The sequence below is a fragment of the Trichosurus vulpecula genome, chromosome 1, assembly GCF_011100635.1.
Source record: "Trichosurus vulpecula isolate mTriVul1 chromosome 1, mTriVul1.pri, whole genome shotgun sequence".
NCBI classification, from domain to species: domain Eukaryota; kingdom Metazoa; phylum Chordata; class Mammalia; order Diprotodontia; family Phalangeridae; genus Trichosurus; species Trichosurus vulpecula.
The window spans coordinates 398,492,650-398,511,911 of NC_050573.1; the positions used below are offsets into that span (position 1 = coordinate 398,492,650).

General features: G+C 39.9%; 1 protein-coding gene across 2 annotated transcripts in view; it reads right to left on the bottom strand.

Annotated features, from left to right (window-relative positions):
- SLC45A2 (solute carrier family 45 member 2) overlaps positions 1 to 19,101 on the bottom strand; it is a 66,780-nt gene extending 47,679 nt beyond the window's left edge. For both annotated transcript variants that reach the window (XM_036758068.1, XM_036758076.1), the window contains exons 1-2: positions 18,717 to 19,101; positions 17,678 to 17,857 (exon numbers count right to left, since the gene is read on the bottom strand). In XM_036758068.1, the coding sequence (XP_036613963.1) occupies positions 17,678 to 17,857; positions 18,717 to 19,101 (565 nt within the window). The remainder of the gene's footprint in view (positions 1 to 17,677; positions 17,858 to 18,716) is intronic.
- Positions 19,102 to 19,262: the final 161 nt, after the last annotated feature.

The following is a 19,262-nucleotide window of genomic DNA, read 5'->3' on the forward strand; positions in this document are numbered from 1 at the left end:
GCCTGTGGCTTGGTTCCCTTCTAATCAACAGGATTGATAGAAGCTTTTATTTTGCATTGGAGCCACACATTTCATCAAGAGCTGAAATTGCTCATTATTGTTCATGTGAAACACTTCGCAAAAAAAAAAAAAAGAACCAAGTTTTAATGCTCATGATGGCCCTGGGAACATGAAAAGTAAGGTGTTATAGAAGAAAGAACACTAGACCAGGAATCAGAGGATTAGAGTTCAAGTACTTGCTTTCCTACTAACTATCTAGGTGACCACTAGACAATAAAAACAGTAACTGCCTCCTCCATCTCAAGTTTGCAAGAAGGCGATGTGGCATAATGGACAGAGGGCTGCCTCTATCAGGAAGGAAGACCTGTTTCCAAGACCTGTTTCTGACACATACTTGCTACATGACCTGGGGGAAGTCAGTTAACTTTTCAGTACAGGCCAGCAACTCTCTAAGACTCTAAATTACAAAGCAGTCACCCATCTACATTGGTGAAGGGAGATCTGTAACCCCGAGTTCCTTATACCAGTGAAATCAAAGGACTAGTCCCCAACATACAAGGTTATTACACTAGGTGCTGAGAATATCGACACGAAAAACAAGTTTGCAATGCAACATCTGGATGCTAGTCCTTGTTCGGTTACAAACTTACTGTGTGACTTTAGGCAAGTCTCTCTGGCCTCAGTTTTCCAATTTATAAAATGAAGAACAATAGACCGGATGATCTCTGAGTTGCCATCCAGCTCCAAAGTCCTATGATAGGAGCATTGTCGTCATTTGAGTGAGAAAAGAATAAAGGCTTGAAGAGATTAAGAATCATGCCCTGGGTCACTCATAAAAGAAGTAAGACTGGGAAGTCTTTTTTTTTTCTTTTTTCTTTTTGTTTCTTCTCTACCCACATCCTCTTAGAGCTGCCACAGAGCAGGGAAAGTAAAAATTAATACTCTCTGCAAAGACTTGAAACAGAAGTCGATTGTAAAATGAAAGCACCCGCAAAGCATAAAAAATTATTCAAATGACTATGAAAGATTAAAGGCTAAGATACCTAAGGCTTTGATAGAGTCTCCTTTTCACTTACATTTCTAGTCTGGTCTAAGCAGCCTATCTCTAGACCTCAGGTCTAAGGCTCTTTTAAAAAATTCTTATTTATTTCTTAGTTAAAGATTTTACTACATTTTAAACACTTGGATCCAAAAATATGAATATATAGTATGTTAGAATTAGAATGGACCTCAGAGTTTATCTCTTCCAATCTATTCATTTTAAACACTGGAAAACTGAGGCCAAGAGGTTAAATGACTTGGCAAAGGTCACAAAGTGGGTTTATGGAAGAACCAATACCAGGATGCAGATATCAGATCATAAATTCCTTAAGGTTTTTTAATCTCTCTGTATTCAACACCTACCACATTACTTTGCATATAATAGGCACTTAATAAATGTTTATTGAATTGATAACAGGGAAGTGACCTGGCCTCAGGAATGCAGGCAATAGTCAAGAAATAAAGAAAGCCATGGATACTTAGAAAAAGCTATGATTAACACAGAATTGCATTTGTTACCAACCTAAGAAAGCCTACAGGTCAGATAGCCAGCATCAGAAGTGTATATGACGCTAGAAAATAAGAGCTGGAAGACTTCCATTCAGTGTGATGAGATATGGAACCGTGGTAGGGAATGGCAGCTAAGAATACATTTCTAGTAGTACCATGAAGTAACTCTCTCACTGGATACCTGCCTGTGATCTCTGTCTCTGCCTGCCTGCCTGTGATCTCTGTCTCTCTCTGCGTGCCCATCTCTCTATCTGTCCTTCTGTCTCTCTATGTCTCTCTGCATATGTCTCTGGGTGTGTATTTCTATTCCATGTATCTCTGTCTCTCTTTTCTCTGTTTCTCTTTCTCTCTGTCTTTGTCCCTCTCTGTGCTTCTTTGTGTATCTCTCTATATATCTCTTTGTGTGTCTCTCTGTGTTTCTGTGTGTGAGTCTCCCTTTCTCTGTCTGTTTCTTTGTGTATCTCTATCTCTCTTCCTCCCTTTCTCTCTGACTCTTTCTCTGTGCATCTCTCTCCCCACCCCAACTTGTGATGCCTGGACTTCTCTAACTGTGATTGTATGGTAGACATGATTTTAGCCAAGTATGTGTATGTTTACTCCCTGCTGGAAATCTGCATTTCAGAGTCTCCTGAGCCATCTCAGTTACCAGCTATGATAAAATCATGCTGACAACATTGCAATTTAAATTACAAACTTTGTGTGTGTGTGTGTGTGTGTGTGTGTGTGTGTGTGTGTGTGTGTGTGTGTGAAACGAGTAGGATTAAAAGTCAGCTTCTTGAGCCATTCCTCATTTTCTCTCCCTCACCTCCAATTATAAGGTTCAGAGGAAAAAAAAAACAAAAAACAAAACACAAAAAACAAAAAACAAAAACAAAAACAAAAAAAAAGAAGGTTCAGAGGAAGAAGGCAGGAAGGTACATGTGCTTGTGTGAAAGGAATTTACACTCCCATAATGCCACACGACAAGGAATAGATACAAAGGAGAGAAGCAAAGCCTTCTGAAGGACAGCCCAGATTGCTGGACAGAGAATGAAAAAGACACAAAAGCTTCTGGAAGATGGAAGCAGAGGCAATGGCTGCTGGGTGAAAAGTCCCATTGCTACAAGAGCAATGAAGTTGACGTCATGCCCAGAGCTTCACTAAGGGCTATGTGGTGAAGCAACTATCATGAAGTCTAATGGAAGTCACACAACCTTCTCTACCCCCATGGGGAGGGGGAAAAGGAGAATGAAGGACAAAGAGGAGACCAAGACCTTGTGCCTGCAGTGGGCCAGCTCCTGCAGTACGCTCAGCCTACCTTTCCCTTTCAGTGTTATAAGTCTTTTGTGGGGACCATTCTGGGGGATGTGTCATAAGAAGTGGCCCTCATCTGGAAGTGAGTTAAATAATGGTTTTCTTGCTACAGGAATTGGAAAACTAGTCCCTTCTCCAGCCATTACTTTGCTGGATAAATACGTTCTGTTTAAATATGTATTGTTAATCTAATACTTTCCAGAGTAGAATTGTAGCCCCTTGAAGGGAAGTTAAAATGATCCAGATTCTGATACTCCCAGAGAGGAGATTCTAGGTGAGAGATGTGAGCTGTGGAGGTTATTCAGTTACTGGGAAATCCTCAAGATGGAATGTCTGGGTAGCTCAGAGCTTCAATTCTGGATGAAGAGTTAGAAAAGTATAAAAAAGGAAAAGGCAGTAGAGGATAGACTCTAAAGGCCAACTTAATGAATTGGCTTTGACCCTCCAGAAACATATCCAGAGCATAACCCTTGCTCAAACATTACAAATGAACATAAATCTTTTATCAGCTCAGACAGTACTCAGGAAGGCAAATAGATGAAATCATTCATCTTTATTATTCCCCTGGGGTATAGGGAATATTAATTCTTCAGTCAAACTTCCCTCAGTTAGTTAGCTTAATTGAATACAGCAAGGTACTAAGGACAGCAAGGTCACAGAGGCAACAATGAAGACACGGGTTTAAATGGAAATGTGAATAGCATTAGTTAAGATAGAGAGAAGAACTTGCCAACAGTCATTGTTTGGTCAAATTCTTCATGACCGAATTTGGGATTTTCTTAGCAAAGATACCAAACTGATTTGCCATTTCCTTCTCCAGCTCGTTAAATGGATTAGGACACTGAGGCAAGGGGGGCAGAGCCAAGATGGCAGCTGGAAAGCAGGGACTTGCATGAGCTCCCCGCTAAGTCCCTCCAAAAACCTATAAAAATGGCTCTGAACAAATTCTAGAACTATAGAACCCACGAAATAGCAGAGGGAAGCAGGGCTCCAGCTCAGGACAGCCTGGATGGTCACTGAGTGAAGTCTATCAAGCATGGAGCTGGGAGTGGAGGGGAGCAGAGCCCAGCATGGGCAGCACAGACCAACCAGACCAGGAGACACGTGGAACAGGCCCTAGCGCCCTGAATCAGTGAGCTGTGGCAGTTACCAGACTTCTCAACCCACAAACACCAAAGACAACAGAGAAGGTTAGTGGGAAAAGTTGCAGGGGAAAGAGTGAAAGGAGTTCGAGGTTCGGCCACCACTCCAGGGACAGCGGAGGTGGTATAGCTACAGAACTATAACTGCAGTTGCTTCTGACCCCAGGCCCACCTGGTGGGAAGAATTAAGTGGCAGATCAGAGCAGGAGTGCAGAGCCTGCTTAAGATCTGAGTCAGGTCTGGGTTGAGGGTTCTTGGGGAAAGAGGAGTGCTGGTGTGACAGAGCTGGCTGTATAGAAATAGCTATGAAAACAACAGCACATCCCCTCAAGCTTGGAACAAAGTACTCTTTACTCTACAAGCAGTCATACCCCACTGAAAAACTCAAGGGTCAAGTAAGTTGGCTGGGAACATGGCCAGGCAGCAAAAATGGACTAAAATTCGGTCTCAGACTTTGGAATCTTTCTTTGGTGACAAAGAAGACCAAAACATATAGCAAGAAGAAGTCAACAAAGTCAAAGAGCCTACATCAAAAGCCTCCAAGAAAAACATGAACTGGTCTCAGGCCATGGAAGAGCTCAAAAAGGATTTGGAAAAGCAAGTTAGAGAAGTAGAGGAAAAATTGGGAAGAGAAATGAGAATGGTGTGAGAAAACCATGAAAAACAAGTCAATGACTTGGTAAGGAGACTCAAAAAATATGGAAAAAATACTGAAAAAAATACTGAAGGAAACTGAGGCAAGCAGGGTTAGTGACTTGCTAAGGGTTATAGAGCAAGTAAGTGTCGAAGAACAGATTTGAATTCAGGGAGATGAGACTTCCAGACTCCAGAACTGGTGCTCTATCCACTGCACCACCTAGCTGCCCCTTCCAACAGGCAGTGATGGCCAAATAATTTCATTCTATTCAACAGTTACAGACTGAATCCCTCCCTAACTCTTGCCAGATAGCTTATAAATTAACCACAAAGCAAAAGGACAAGGATTAATGAGTACAAATCCCTGCTGACATTAGAAAAATAACTCATGGCACCAACAGTACTCATATTGTGTTACGAATGTCAATCAGGATTCAAAGGACAATACTACAAGTAATAGAATTACCTATTCAGAATGGGATTGTGAATAATTCAAAATTTTCACGTTTTTAAAAAGTACAGAGATGTGTGTACTTGGGAACATTTGTGTCAGGGATGTTATCACTGTAACCTGGAAAGCATTTAGAAATGCTAGAGTAAGAATTTAATTTTAAAAGAAGCACTAAGAAGTCACATTTACTCCAATGTCTGACTTTTTAAATTGATGCTTTCTTGATGAATTAGTGAAAATCAAAGCAACGATGAGTTATGCATACCAGATATCTATCTATCTACATATAGTGTGTGTGTGTGTGTGTGTGTGTGTGTCTAATTTCAAACAGGATGCTCTGGAGAGGCACGGTACTGTTTTAGACATGACTGGATTTGAAGGTCAGATGATCTAATTTGGAATTGAAGTTCTATTATTTCCTAGCTGTGTTACCTCAGGCAAGTCAATTCTTTCTGGGTCTGTTTCTTTATCTTTAAAATTCAGGGGTTGGATTTACCTCTAAGGTCTCTTCCAGATCTAAAGCCAATGAAACATGATTTCTAATCCATTTTTCTTTTTTTGTTTTTAAAATAAATTAGAAGTTATATGAATTCAAGGCCAGGACATAATAATAGTTTAGAGTCTAATGACTGTTTAATTTTTTTAGGTTGTTCATCTGTGCATCCACCAAAGTACTACCTGGATGCTTTATTATGTGGAAGTGACTCAGGATACTCTTTGGCAGCAGAGCTCAAGTTCTGGCAGGGTCTACCAAGCTGGAGAAGCTTAGAATATGGGCCCAGTGTCTGTAATTCAAGGATCCATTTAGGTAAGTTCTGAGAGAATCATCACTAGGTAGGCCAAAGGGTGAAGAATGTCTTGGCTATAAAAACACATGGAGATTGTGGGCTAAAGGGCAGGGCAGGGTATAGTCTTTAGGGCAACCAGGTGAGGCAGTGGATAGACTGTGGGGCCTCAAGTCAGAAAGACACATCTTTCTAAGTTTGAATCCAGCCTCAGACACTTACTAGTTGTATGACCCTGGGCAAGTCATTTAACCCTATTTGCCTCAGTTTCCTCATCTGTAAAATGGGCTGGAGAAAGAAATGGCAAACTGTTCCAGTATCTTTGCCCAGAAAACCCCAAATGGGATCATGAAGAGTGGGACACAACTGAAATGACTGAACAACGACAAGATAGTAGTATGCATCTATGGAGAAATTACCCACAGCACTGAAATCCTGGATCCTTGAAGTACTGAGGCAACTCCATCTATGATGGACGGGCTCATCTTTGTGGATGTTCAGGATGGTCACAGAATCATCTGTGAATGCATTTACAGCCTAAAGAACCCTCAAAGGCCATCAATCAACCAATTAATCAACGAATCTATATAGTCTGTATAGTCTATATAGTCTGTATAGTATGGGCCAATCATTGTGCTTGGTGGTTAGGATACAAAGTAGTCTCTATCTTCAAGAACCTGACAGATCAGTTAGGGAAGCATATGTTTGTAGGTATAGGAAATAAATATGTATATATGGCACTTTTACATATATTTCATACGTGTTATATGTATACATACAAATCTATGTATATGTATATGTTCATGAAGAGACATACTCATGCATATATGTGTATGTGCGTATGTATACATACATATACATGTGTCTAGATAGACAGAGATTTGGGAAGGAAAGCATTAGCTGCTGGAGGGATGAGGAAAGACTTCTTACAGAAGATGTTGCTTGGGCTGAGACCTAAAGGAAATTAGAGATGCAAAGATGGGGAGGAGAGAAGAAGATATATTCTCGGTCTGGGGGAGAGTCAATGCAAAGACATGGAGACAGAGTGCCTTGTATGGAGAACAGTAAGAAGACTAATGTGGCCAGATTGCACTGTGCATGGAGGGGTGTGATGCATGAAAAGGATAGATTGGGGTCAGCTTACCAAAGACTTTCCAGTCTTTCTCCACCACACTCCTTTCCATGTACTCTCAGTCCTCCCTCACTCAAATCAGTCAACTGCAAGTCATGTCATCATTTCCATGATGTCATAGTCCTCTTCAAGAACAAAGGACAAGCACAACCATGTACTCTACAATTCAGCTATACTAGCCTGCTTAATAAAGGTTTAGTGAAAAGTTAAGGTTCTTGGGTCAAAGGTCTCCCCAGTCAATTCCAAGGAGTACCTTATCATAGGATCTAGAGCTGAAAGGAACCTTAGAAATCACTCATTCAAATTCTCAGCTTTTATAGGAGAGAAATCTGACCTAAGGCTCAGAGAATAAAAGTAACTTTCCCAAAGCCAAGCACATAGTAAATAACAGAGTTGAAATGTGATCCAAAGAGGCAGCTAGGTGGCACAGTGAGTAGAGCACTGGCCCTGGAATCAGGAGGACCTGAGTTTAAATTCAGCCTCAGACACTTGACACACTTACTAGCTGTGTGACCTTGGGCAAATCATTTAACCCCAATTACCCTGCCTTCCTAACTGCAAAGAAAAAAAAAAGGAAAGAAATGTGATCCCAGGTCTTCTTGAGTCCAAAGCCATTGCTTTTTCCACTATACTACCCCTCCCATCCCCCAACCCACTCCCTGGGGGTGGTCAGACATGTCTCTGATGTTATACCTAGTCCAATATTTGCCTCTTAAGGTATCTTTTATTTTTATATTTATCTATTTATATATAAGGTATCTTTTAAAGCTAGAGGTGGTTTCCAGCTAAGTAACATAGTTAAAACTGGGATGACAGAAAAGCAGACCCGAATCTAGTTAACAAATTAAAGGGCTTCTAGGAGACAGTATGGATTTTTCTCATTTGGACCAAATTGTATTAAGGCTGTGTCTGATCAATCGCTTAAGGACAATCTTAAGGACAAGAATGGACCACCAGAGAATCCAAATCCAATTCCCGCCCCCCCCCAACTTATTCTCTTTTCTTCCTTTCCTTCTTCCTTCTTTACTACGACTACTACTACTACTATTACTACTACTACCACTAATACTACTACTACTACAACTACACATCATTCAGACAGTGTTTAAGGTTTGCAAAGTGCCTTACATACATTATCTCACGAGATTCTCACAACAACTCTGTGAGGTAGGAGCTATTATTATCCCCAGCTGATGAAACTGAGACTCAGAAAGGTTAAGTGATTTTCTTCTTAAAAAATACAAAAACATAACAGGCCTAGAGATGTGGCCTCTGCCCAAGATCACATAAGAAAAAAAGACAGCCTTTTGTCTATGACTACTTTCCCTCTAACTCTAAAATAATTCTGCTTCTAACATTCATTGACCATTCAGAAAACATATGTCAATACCGTGGGAAAGTGATTAAAACTGGCAAAACCTAAAGACCAGGACTAGACCATTTATTGTCTCACACACAAAAGTAACACTCCTGAACCACTACCGTAAAATGAGAGCTTTAGGTTGTTTGTTTGTAGGGGTTTGGTATTTTTTTGGAAGGGGGTGGGGTTTGGAAATGAGTTTACACTGAGCTTCCTTTACTACCTACTCTTCTTTGATCATATTTTATTTTCTGAACTGTGGCATGTATTTGGTTCTTTTTAATGTTCTCTTTTACTATAAACTTTTTTATTTTAAATATTTAATGACAGGTAAAAACAATTTTTAACACTTTTTTTAAAAATTTGAGTTCCAAATTTTTTTCTCTCCCCTCCCCCCTCATTGAGACACAAGCAAATTTGATATCAGTTATACATGTGCAATAATACAAAACATATTTCCATATTAATCATGTTGTAAAAGAAAATAGACTAGGATAAAAACAAAAAAATAAGAGAAGTAAAAGAAACAGTATGATTCAATCTACATTCAAACTCCATTAGTTCTTTCTCTGGAGGTGGATAGCATTTTTCATCATATGTCCTTTGGAATTGTCTTGGATCATTGTAATCCTGAAAATAGCTGTCATTCATAGTCCTGGTTCAGCTCTCTTCATTTGCATTGGTTCATATAGCTCTTGTGAGGTATGTATTTGTAAAAGAGCTCTAATCAAACTGAAATCCCCATTTTCACAGCTTTTCTCCCTTTTGTGTGTTGTCTTTCTCTATTTGATTATAAGCTCTTTGAGGGTAGGGATTGTCTTTTTTGCTTATATTTGTGCCCCTAGTGCTTGACACAGTGGCTGGCAAATATTAGACACTTAATAAATGCTCTTTCTATCTTTCTATATATAACTGACCAAGATACATTCAATGGCTGTGAAGCTGACTGAGTAAAAATATTATTATATTTGAATGGTGATTATACCATCTCATTGTTTGATGGACCACAAAAATAATTTATTGTTAACTGCAAAAGGGCGCATACTATGGTGACTCATATGGCACAAAGGGAGCTTTGGATCTTCAAAGGATTTTGTTAGCAGAGCACAAACTCTTACATTCTATAGTGCTGGAAAGGTCTTAAGTACAGTGGTACTAAGGCCCAATCTAGCTAAGTACAGAGAGGCTAGCCCCTTTGGTCATGACAACCATTAAAACAAAGTACAAAACAACCTTCATTTCTACAAGTCTGCCTTCTGTTTCAGCAGGGGGAGTGGCAAAGTGCTAAAAGGGTAAAGGGTGGGGCAGCTAGGTGGTGAAATGGATACAGCACCAGCCTTAGAGTCAGGAAGACCTGAGTTAAAATCTGGCTTCAGGCACTTACTAGCTATGTGACCCAGAGCAGGTCCCTTAACCCCCATGGCCTCCAAACAACAACACCATCAACAGCAACAACAAAAGGCATCCCAGTCCTTAGACCACATATAAACAGGTACTTGATGGCTATTACTCTAAATATGAGAACATGTAGTGGACCTACTCATTGCTGAAGTTAAATCAGATTGGTATCAACACTCTCATCATAAATGAAACCAGAAGACAAAATTAAGTTGCAGCTAACTTTAAAGATGGCTTGTGGGTTATTCTTGGAGAAGCAAATAAAAGTAGTTGGAGAAGTTGGTTTTATTATATGTACAAAGAAACATCACTTCATGAGGCATTTGATCATCATATTGTAATGCTCTTGATAAATATGTGCAAAATGATCACTATGAAGAAAACCACAATTTGTGAGCCAACATCTGTCACAGGGGATAAGGAAGTAGGAAATTTTCATGAATAACTCAACAAGACCCTCCAAATTAAATGAACATATACTTTAAAATTAAGTGACATTAATGAAAAGGTAGGCACAGGAGAGGGCAATTAAAAAATATGTAAGCAAACATAGCTACAAAGTAAGAAAGAAGAGAAGCCAAAAGTTTGAGACATTTACAGAAGTCTCAGGCCCTTCTCTCATGAATAATTTCTTTAGGGAGAGAAATGAAGCACGCTAAATAATGTTCTCTCTCTCCCCACCACACACACACACGAAAAGAAATAAATTATATTCTAACATCAGGACTACTGGTTACTGGTAAAGGAGTTATTTCCAAATCATGGAATTGAGCATCATCAGACTTTTGACTTATCAGAGCAAAACTTGAAATCAGTACCAAACTGGAAAAATTAATGAATATAAATGACAAGCTCTGGCATTCAACTTAGGTCACTCCATCATGGCCAATTTAAACAAGATTTTAAAGTTGGACAATAGAAAATGGATAAAAGAACAACTGGTGGCATAGACTGCTTCCTAACAAAATTTAACTACCTTAAATCAATTGCCACAACAAGGAAACCAAACAAGTTAAGAAACCATCTTGGCCAGTAAACATTTTTTTCTCCTAGCCAGAAAGAGAAAAATGATAGTCAAAGGGGTTGGTGTATGCTTATTTATAAAATCTTTCAGAGAAGGATGGTAGAGGATCATGAGCAGTACTGTCTCATTACACATCAAGAAGCAGTAGAGGAAAAATAAGTTTACAGAAAGCTTCGCAAGAAATTCAGTTAAGCCATGCTTAACATCTTCATGCTAAGGACATTTAAGGATGAATCTAGGAGGACAACAAATAGATTTTTAAAAGGGAAATGATCTGTGCAGACTTTTATAATCTTTTTTTCCATCAGTGAAAGTGATGGAAAGTCACTACATTTGGATTTCTGTCATCACAGTCCTCAATATGTTGCATGAAAAAGTAGAAATGATCCTGATAAAAGAAGAGCAACTGGACCAGATCAAGAATACATAGACAAGGAACAGTGCTGAAGGCAAACACAATTTTGATGGCATTGAAGGACCAATTCCCATGGCATCTGAAAGAAGGAAAGATACCAAACACTTGGGGAAAGATCATAGATCTTATTATTACCAAAAAAAAGGTGACAGAAGTGATTAATAAATTCACAGACCTACTTTCCCATCTCTACCAAATCTATACAAGATACATGTATCAAGGGCATCCTTAATAAGGATATGAGAAGATAACAGGAAGACTTTAACAAAAAAAATTTTTTTGCAAGATACCACTTCCTTTCAAAAGGTACAGAGACTACCAGACACCCCTCCATACTTATTGTATGTTAGCTATTTTAAAAAAAACAACTTTGATTTGATAGAACAAAATATTGCCTTACAGGCTCTCTCCTTTAACAAAATGTCTCCCTTACATACATGAAAAGCATACAAGTTCCTTGAAAGAAGAACCACAGAGTTAACTTTGATGATCCTTTGAACATTAATAGCAAGCAAGGAATTCATCATATGCTCACCAAATTTTTCACTATAGTTTTAGAGGAGGTCCAACAGAGAGTCCACATTGAAGAATGATTTACTACAAATAGTTGGGCCTTCTATCTGTTCTTGTTTGCATGGGATGTGCTGATTGCCTCAAGTTCCAGAACATTGTAGAGCCCCCTAAACAAAATCCACAGTCATTCAAAAGAATTCAGCTTAACCGGTCCTCTTCAAAAATGAAGGATAAAAAAACACAACAACAACTATCCACACAGGAAAAGCCAAGTCGACGAAGAAATACGATTGTTCAAGCTGTAATAGGTGGCTGGATGGACAACTCATAGGTTCCTTAATTAGTACATATGTCTTTTGCAAACATTTTGATGGATACACTAGACTTAGAATAAAACAGTAAGAGGAAAGAAGGCTGGATTTTCTTTGGGAAATTTTACAGTGTTTTTAATTATCCCGAGTTTCTCCTTGAAAGTCCCATCTTTTACCATGGTCTTCCAGTGATGTATTACTATGATTCATGGAATACTTGCCTCTGAAAAATTGTGGTTATAGGTTAACTAAAGGCATTGAAGAGGTGGATGTGAATAGATCGCGACATATTACTAAGAAGTCATCGTACAAGAGAAGTGACATGCAGAAATGGAACAGAAAGGATTCGGTTCAATACAATACACCCTAGGATGGCTTAGTAAAGGAAATAACAGAGTCTCCCTCCCTTTTGTTGTTGTTCAGTTGTTTCAGACTTGTCCAATTCTTCGTGACCCTGTTTGGGGTTTTGTCAGCAAAGATACTAGAGTGGTTTGCCATTTCCTTCTCCAGATCATTTTAAAGATGAGGAAACTGAGGCAAACAGGGTGATGTGACCTGCCCAGGGTCACACAACTAGTAAGTGTCTGAGTCCAGATTTGAATTCAGGAAGATGAGACTTCCTGATTCCACTTTGCCACCCAGCTTCCCTCTCCTTCCCTAAAAGTCCTCAAAAACAGGATTGACGTTCATCTGTCATGAACAGATTTGTTGGGGAAGGATAGGCCAGAGGAGGAAAGACCAGGTCAAGATTTAGTATGGGAGCATATGGTGCAGTGAAAAGAGCGTTGGCTTGAGAGTCGGAGTACTTGGGTTTGAATCCCTGCTCTGCTGCAATACTACCTCTGTGACTTTTGGAAAGTTACTTAATTTCCCCAGACCTCATCTATAAAATGGAAGGAGGAGTGGATTAAATTGCTTCTAAGGTCCTTTACCAGCTGAATTCAATGTCCCTGTGGTCCTTTGAACAAGGTAATAACTTCTGCTTAATTTCATCCTAGGACAGCTAGCTGGCACAGTGGATGGAGCACAGGGCCTGGAGTCAGAAAGACTCATCTCCTGATTTCAAATCTGGCCTCAGACACCTCCTAGCTGTATGACCATGGGCAAGTCACTTAATCCTGTTTGCCTCAGGTCCTCATCTGTAAAATGAGCTGGAGAAGAAAATGGCAAATCATTCCAGTGTCTCTGCCAAGAAAACCCCAAATGAGGTCACAAAGAGTCGGACATGACTGAAATGACTCAATAGTAATAATTTCATCGAGGCAGTGATGAATAAAGAGCTACTCCAAAGTCCAAAGACTATGCTCTACTGTAACTGTCCTATACAGAGCTGACCTTCTAAAGATTTGCGAAGACATTTGTAAAGCAGTGAAGAGTAGTTGTCAAAACATTTTTCCTGTGTGTTTTATTCTTCTTAGACACTACCGCTAACATTAAAATCTTTCATTTGTACAGCCTTTGACAGTTTTCAAAGCACATTCTTACACCTTTTCTCATTTGATCTTCACAACAAACCTGCAAGGTGGAAAGAGTGACTTTGGACTAAACTCATATCATTATAATGTTTATAGCAGATCTCCCTCTCTTATTCTGTTATTTTTTGATATTTTTTGATATTTTGATATTAAAGTTTTGATTTTAAAATCAAATTTTAAAATACAGATTGATTTTAAGATCAATCTGTATCTTCTGAACACACACCAACTGATATTAAGGAAAGCAGCCCATGGGGGTGGATGGTTAAGGGAAACTGAGCTGAGATTCAGTATTTTGTTGCTGCTAGTTAACCAAGTTAACCAAGCAGATTTGATTGTGGCACGTATTTATTAAACAGATCGTTTTCTCATAATGTTTTCTGTCTATCTTGACATTTTGAAATGGAATTGTTCTCTGGACACAACTTAAGTGTTGTCGAGGGTCTGCATGGAGAAAGTTCCAGCAATGCAAAGTTTGCTAAATTTACTCCTTTGACACCAGAGGAAGGTCAGCCCTTGAGCAAACAAGTACCTCCCTGAGGCAGTGCTGCCCAGAGCCTTTCAGAAAGAAGCAGTAAGTCTGGACATGATTGGCTACAAACTCGGACATCTCTGAACTCTGAAAGTAATTACTTTGAACAAAGTGCTTTTCTATTTGGTATGAGGTGGAAGCAAGGTATTTGGTGAGAAAAAAATGCCTTGTGTATCAATATTTCACACTTATACAGAGTTAGAAGTGACCTCAGAAGTCACCCAGTCCAGTCATTATCTGAGCATGAATCCCAGTTACAACCTAATAAGTCCCCCCATATTAAGAAGCTCATTACCTGGCAAGGATGCTCATTCTAGTCTAGGCCAACTCAAAATTTTTCTTTTTGAACTGGACCCGTGGTTTCTTCACCATAGGGAATTTCCCATGAGGCTACTTACTTTACCAAAGCAGGTAGGCTCTGGTTTTGCAGCTTAGTCTGAGAGATTGCCTTCCATTTTATTGTTAATGCACTGACTTTCCTATTAACCTCTTCCTCTCACAGTTTCCATTTTCTTGCAATCAGAGAAAGCTGACCTCCCAGAAGACACTATATCCCTGGCCACCCTCTCCAGGATATAGGGTACAGTACATGGGTCTAAATGCCACTTCCTTCATCTCCCACCACCATCACTCAGCAACCTCTCTTCCTTTGAGGTTTACTCCATCACCATACGTATGACCCTATCAAGATTCTGGGGACAGCTATCCATTGTCCTCCACTTCATTCTCCTACTTTTCTCAAGACAGGTCAGAACCAGCCCAAAATCTTCTCCACCCCAATTCCTATCTTTATGCTTAGGGGCTTCAATATGCATGCTGCTGTCTCCTCAAACACCGTGAATTGCTGGTTCATCATCAACTTCTTCTCTTGTGACCAGAACTTTCAGGCACACATAGGAATACTCTTGACTTCATCACCACAAGTTGTCAATCTCCAAAATCCAGAACTCACAAATTCCTCTGACCATAACCTCCTATCATTCCATCTCTCCCAGACCTATTCTGCAGCCTCATCACAACCTCCAGTCAATCCCTTCCCACCCCTCCCCAATTTCCCAGGCCTGCTTGCTCTGATCTCACTTTCCTCCCTCCTCAATTTTGATGCTATGGTTATATAGTTCAACTTTATGATATTATCTACTTTCAAATCCTTTGCCCCCTTATTCTCTCATGATCATTCCCTTACAAATTCCAACCCTGGATTATTTCCACTGGCCCCCTTTTCACTAAGTCCCCATGCTGAGTCCACTAAAAATGTCTGCTATCTAATCTCAACTGGGCCCTCAGTGATGTAAACCAATCGATTTACTCTTTCCTAATTGACTACCTGTCATGCTTTCTACCGATTTTATTCCAAACCTCTTCTGTTGTCAAACTACTACTGCCATCTTCTTTCCCTCCCTCTCATCAGAGGACTTTACTTCATAGTTTACAGAGAAAGTAAAGAACCATCATAATCCTGATCCCTTGAATATTCGTCTCATCAGTCTCAGAACAAGAGGCAGTCCTTCTGGCCAAAGTCAACTATTTTACTTGTGCCTTTGATCTATTATCTCCCATCTTTTCTGAGAAGTTACTTCTTCAATTCCTCCGCCCACCTTTTCTAATCTTTAAGATCAAATATATGACCTACCTCCTGATAGAAAGGTGAGGGATTCAAGATGCAGCATGATACATACATTTGTGTACCTGGCCAATGTGGGAATTTGTTTTGCTTGTCTGTGTATATTTGTTACAAGAGTTTTATTTTCTTTTTTCTTTTCTTTTCTGTTCATTTGGGGTGGGGAAGAGGGAAGGAGATGATAAATAAATATTAATTGGAAAAAAATTAAACAAAAAGAAAAAAACCTATCTAAATCCATTGTTTTTCCTTCTCTCTCTTCTTAACCCCCTTCAGTCTGCCTTCAGATTGAAACTGCTCTCTCTAAGGTTATAAGGGATGTCTTTATTGTTAAATCCAATGACCTTTTCTCAATTCTCATCCTTCTTGACCTTTCTTCAATGTTTGACTTTGCTGACTGCTCGCTCCTTCAGGAGACTGTCTTTCTTCACATTTTTATATTCCTAGTCTTTCTGGTTCATCTTTCTCTTTCTGGCCCCTAGGCCAGAATTCTACCACTAGAACCCTCTTCCCTTTTCTCTCTACAACTTCTCTCAAGCTACAAAGGGCTTAATTATTGTCTCTTTGCAGACCAGGCAGAAAACCTGTAGGCTAAGCCCAGGGACATCACTATCAACTCTCTTTCTAGCCTCCTTCCTCCCCAGCACCCTAGGGCAAAGTTCTGAATTAGTTATGACTCTTTGATCACCAGATTAGCCCCCAGGGCATTAAATTTTTAGGTAACTTAAGAAATGGTCAACTAAAATATGACAATCTGTATCTGCAGAGGGAGTACTCATACAAATGAAATCACAGAGCAGTTCATTTCACCAATCATTTTAGAATTTATTTAGTTCCTTATTGGAGCAGTGGATAGAGTGCTCAGCTCGGAGTCAGGAAGACTCATGTTCCTGCGTTCAAATATGGCCACAGACAGGAGCTAGGTGACTCTGGGCAAGTCACTTAACCCTATCTGCCTCAGTTTCCTCATCTGTAAAATGAGCTGAAGAAGGAAAAGGCAAACCACTCTAGTATGTTTGCCAAGAAAACCCCAAATGGAGTCACAAAGTGTTGGACATGACTGAAAAGGACTGAACAACAAAATAGTGTGATTTGACTATGCCATGTGTATATGTCATAAATCAGCACAGTGCCTGGAACAAAGTAGCCATTTCATAAACGTCTGTTTAATTGAATTGAATCTTATCAACTAGACTATAAAGTCCTTTCAGGCATGAACTGTCTTATACTTCTGACTGGGTGCCTCTAGACCTGCTCCCTTTTACTACCCCCCACCCCATCCCCATACAGCAAGCCCCTCAATAAATGCTTTTTGATCATTATTACCATTGATACATTTTCCCAGTCAAACAATCAGTACATACTGGAATCTGTCAATGTTTTAACATCCCCCCAGGTTAATAGACCTTGAAGATGAAACTGAACGTGTCCTTGTTACAAAATGGTTTTTGCTGCTCCATCCCTAATTACTGTCCAGTACAAAAGAAGTATTACTGAGATGAGTGAGGTGACTGGTATCTTTTATGTATAATTTAGTTCCATTTCCCATAACCCAGAATTGAGCAGGGCAGGAAAGGAAAGCTAACATCCACCTCCCAGAAGGAAGGAGAATAGCCCTGGGTTTCAAAAAGGCAGCTTATACGCCTGTATTCTGAGTATTCTCCTTATCGTATGGAATTTTTGCATGCCTGTCATCTAAACAGGAATTTGAAAACATTGCATCTTTACACAACACACGTAAAAAGTAAAAGGCTTTTTGTTCCCATTGAAAATATGACTTATGGATATCCTTGTGTAAGTCTCCTTCCAGAAAATCTGACAGCCCCAGTCACAAGCTGACCTTCTCAAGAAAAATGGACCCGAAGACAAGGCCCTCGTGATAGCAGCACCGGATCAACTGATCTATTCATTCAAAAAGATTAGCAAGGCCGAGGAAAAAAACTGCAACCATTCTTTATCTTTCTTCCCCACAGAGCTCCTTCCCTTCATGGGATAACAAAAAAAAAAGAAAAAAAAGTAAAGCACTTTCATTTCATACCTGTGAAGAGTGCGTGGTAGTGGAGACCCCTCTCTTTATCCTGATGGGAGCAAACATCAAACAAATAGGCTTTGATGGGGCCATCGATAAAATCAGCCGCAAAGTCAAAGAGTGCTACTCCCAGCATGGTGATGGTTACTGCCCAGATCGTCAGGTTTCTGCTTGACTTAGTAATCGTAGCTGAAAAAGAAACAAGAGTATCTCTCCAACCAGTTGCTCTCAGTAAAGGATGTTTTGCACACAGTCCAGCCAGGGTTGCTATGGCCTTGTTTTCATTTAAAATACCCACCGAGGCATCCTGCCTCCCATTTCTCTGTCATCCAGCCAAAGAGAAGAGTAGACAAATGGAATATGTCCTGTTTTTAAGTTTTCCAATCCCTTCTTTATGAAACTTTCTACCCACTACTCAGTCTCAGTTCTGCCACCTAGGAATTGTATGGCCTGGGGCAAGTCTGTGCTACTCTAGGTCGCCATCTGCTCCCCTTTAAAATGAGGAGGGTGGACTAGATCTGTAAACTTCCTTCCAATTTTAACATTGTATGAAACATTTAATAAAATATGTCTCAAGCTGCATATTAATGATTGAGGCAAAGGAGATACACATTGCAGAAGTTTGGTTTTGCAAAAATTCCCCCTTGGATAGACATTCTGATACTTTGCCAATGTTGTCTTGTCTCTAAATTAAATGATAATCACTATTAACTTTGCATCCATAATGGTTGGTTGAAAATGTGTATTCCATTCAGTTAGATGAGTAGAGGTAAAGACAAAATGTGCTCAAAGGAAAACTCAATTGATAATTCTATTTAAGATTCATCTACATCATTTTCTAAATGGAAACTTCCTGATGTATTAAACAATATTGAGAACTTTCAAAACTCTAGAATTTGTCACCCGAAACAACAGCTTCCTCATAGCCTGGGAGATGTGATCCGTTCAGATCCAAGTCCCATTTAAATCCCACATGAAACAAGTTATGGCCATTTCACAATAAGATACGGAATTATTTTTGCCTGGTTAGGTCATGGTGTTCACTTACCTGAAATAACAGCATCCCCATTGAGGTATAACGCCATACCCAGCAGCATCATGATGCCCAGCGTCAAGATGTAGGGTCTCCGTTTGCCCCATCTGGACTTACAGTGGTCACTGGCTGATCCTACCACTGGCTGCAGCATGAAGCCCAGGATGGGACTGATGAGCCACACTACACTGTATAGATGTTTAGGCAGGCCCACACTGAGTAGCACTGGGGTCACATAAGCAGCTTCCACAGCATAGCAAAATTCCCTGCCGAACATAGCCAAGCTATGCATGACAAGTCTGCCTGTAGACCTTCTAGGGGGTTCAGTCTGGTCAAAGAAGCCAAACTTAGCAAGGGACGTGTACTTCTGAATCTCAGTCTGCCCACTGCTGCCACTCATGCCTGTTGAATAAAGCACCTCCCTACGATACCACCACCTCCTGGGAGTAGCTCAAAGTTTTGCACAAGGGACTCTTTTTGACATGGACCCAGACTGGCTAGGAAGTAGGAGGAGGAGATGTTCAGGATGGGGGAAGGGCTCAAATTCTTTCATGCCTCCAA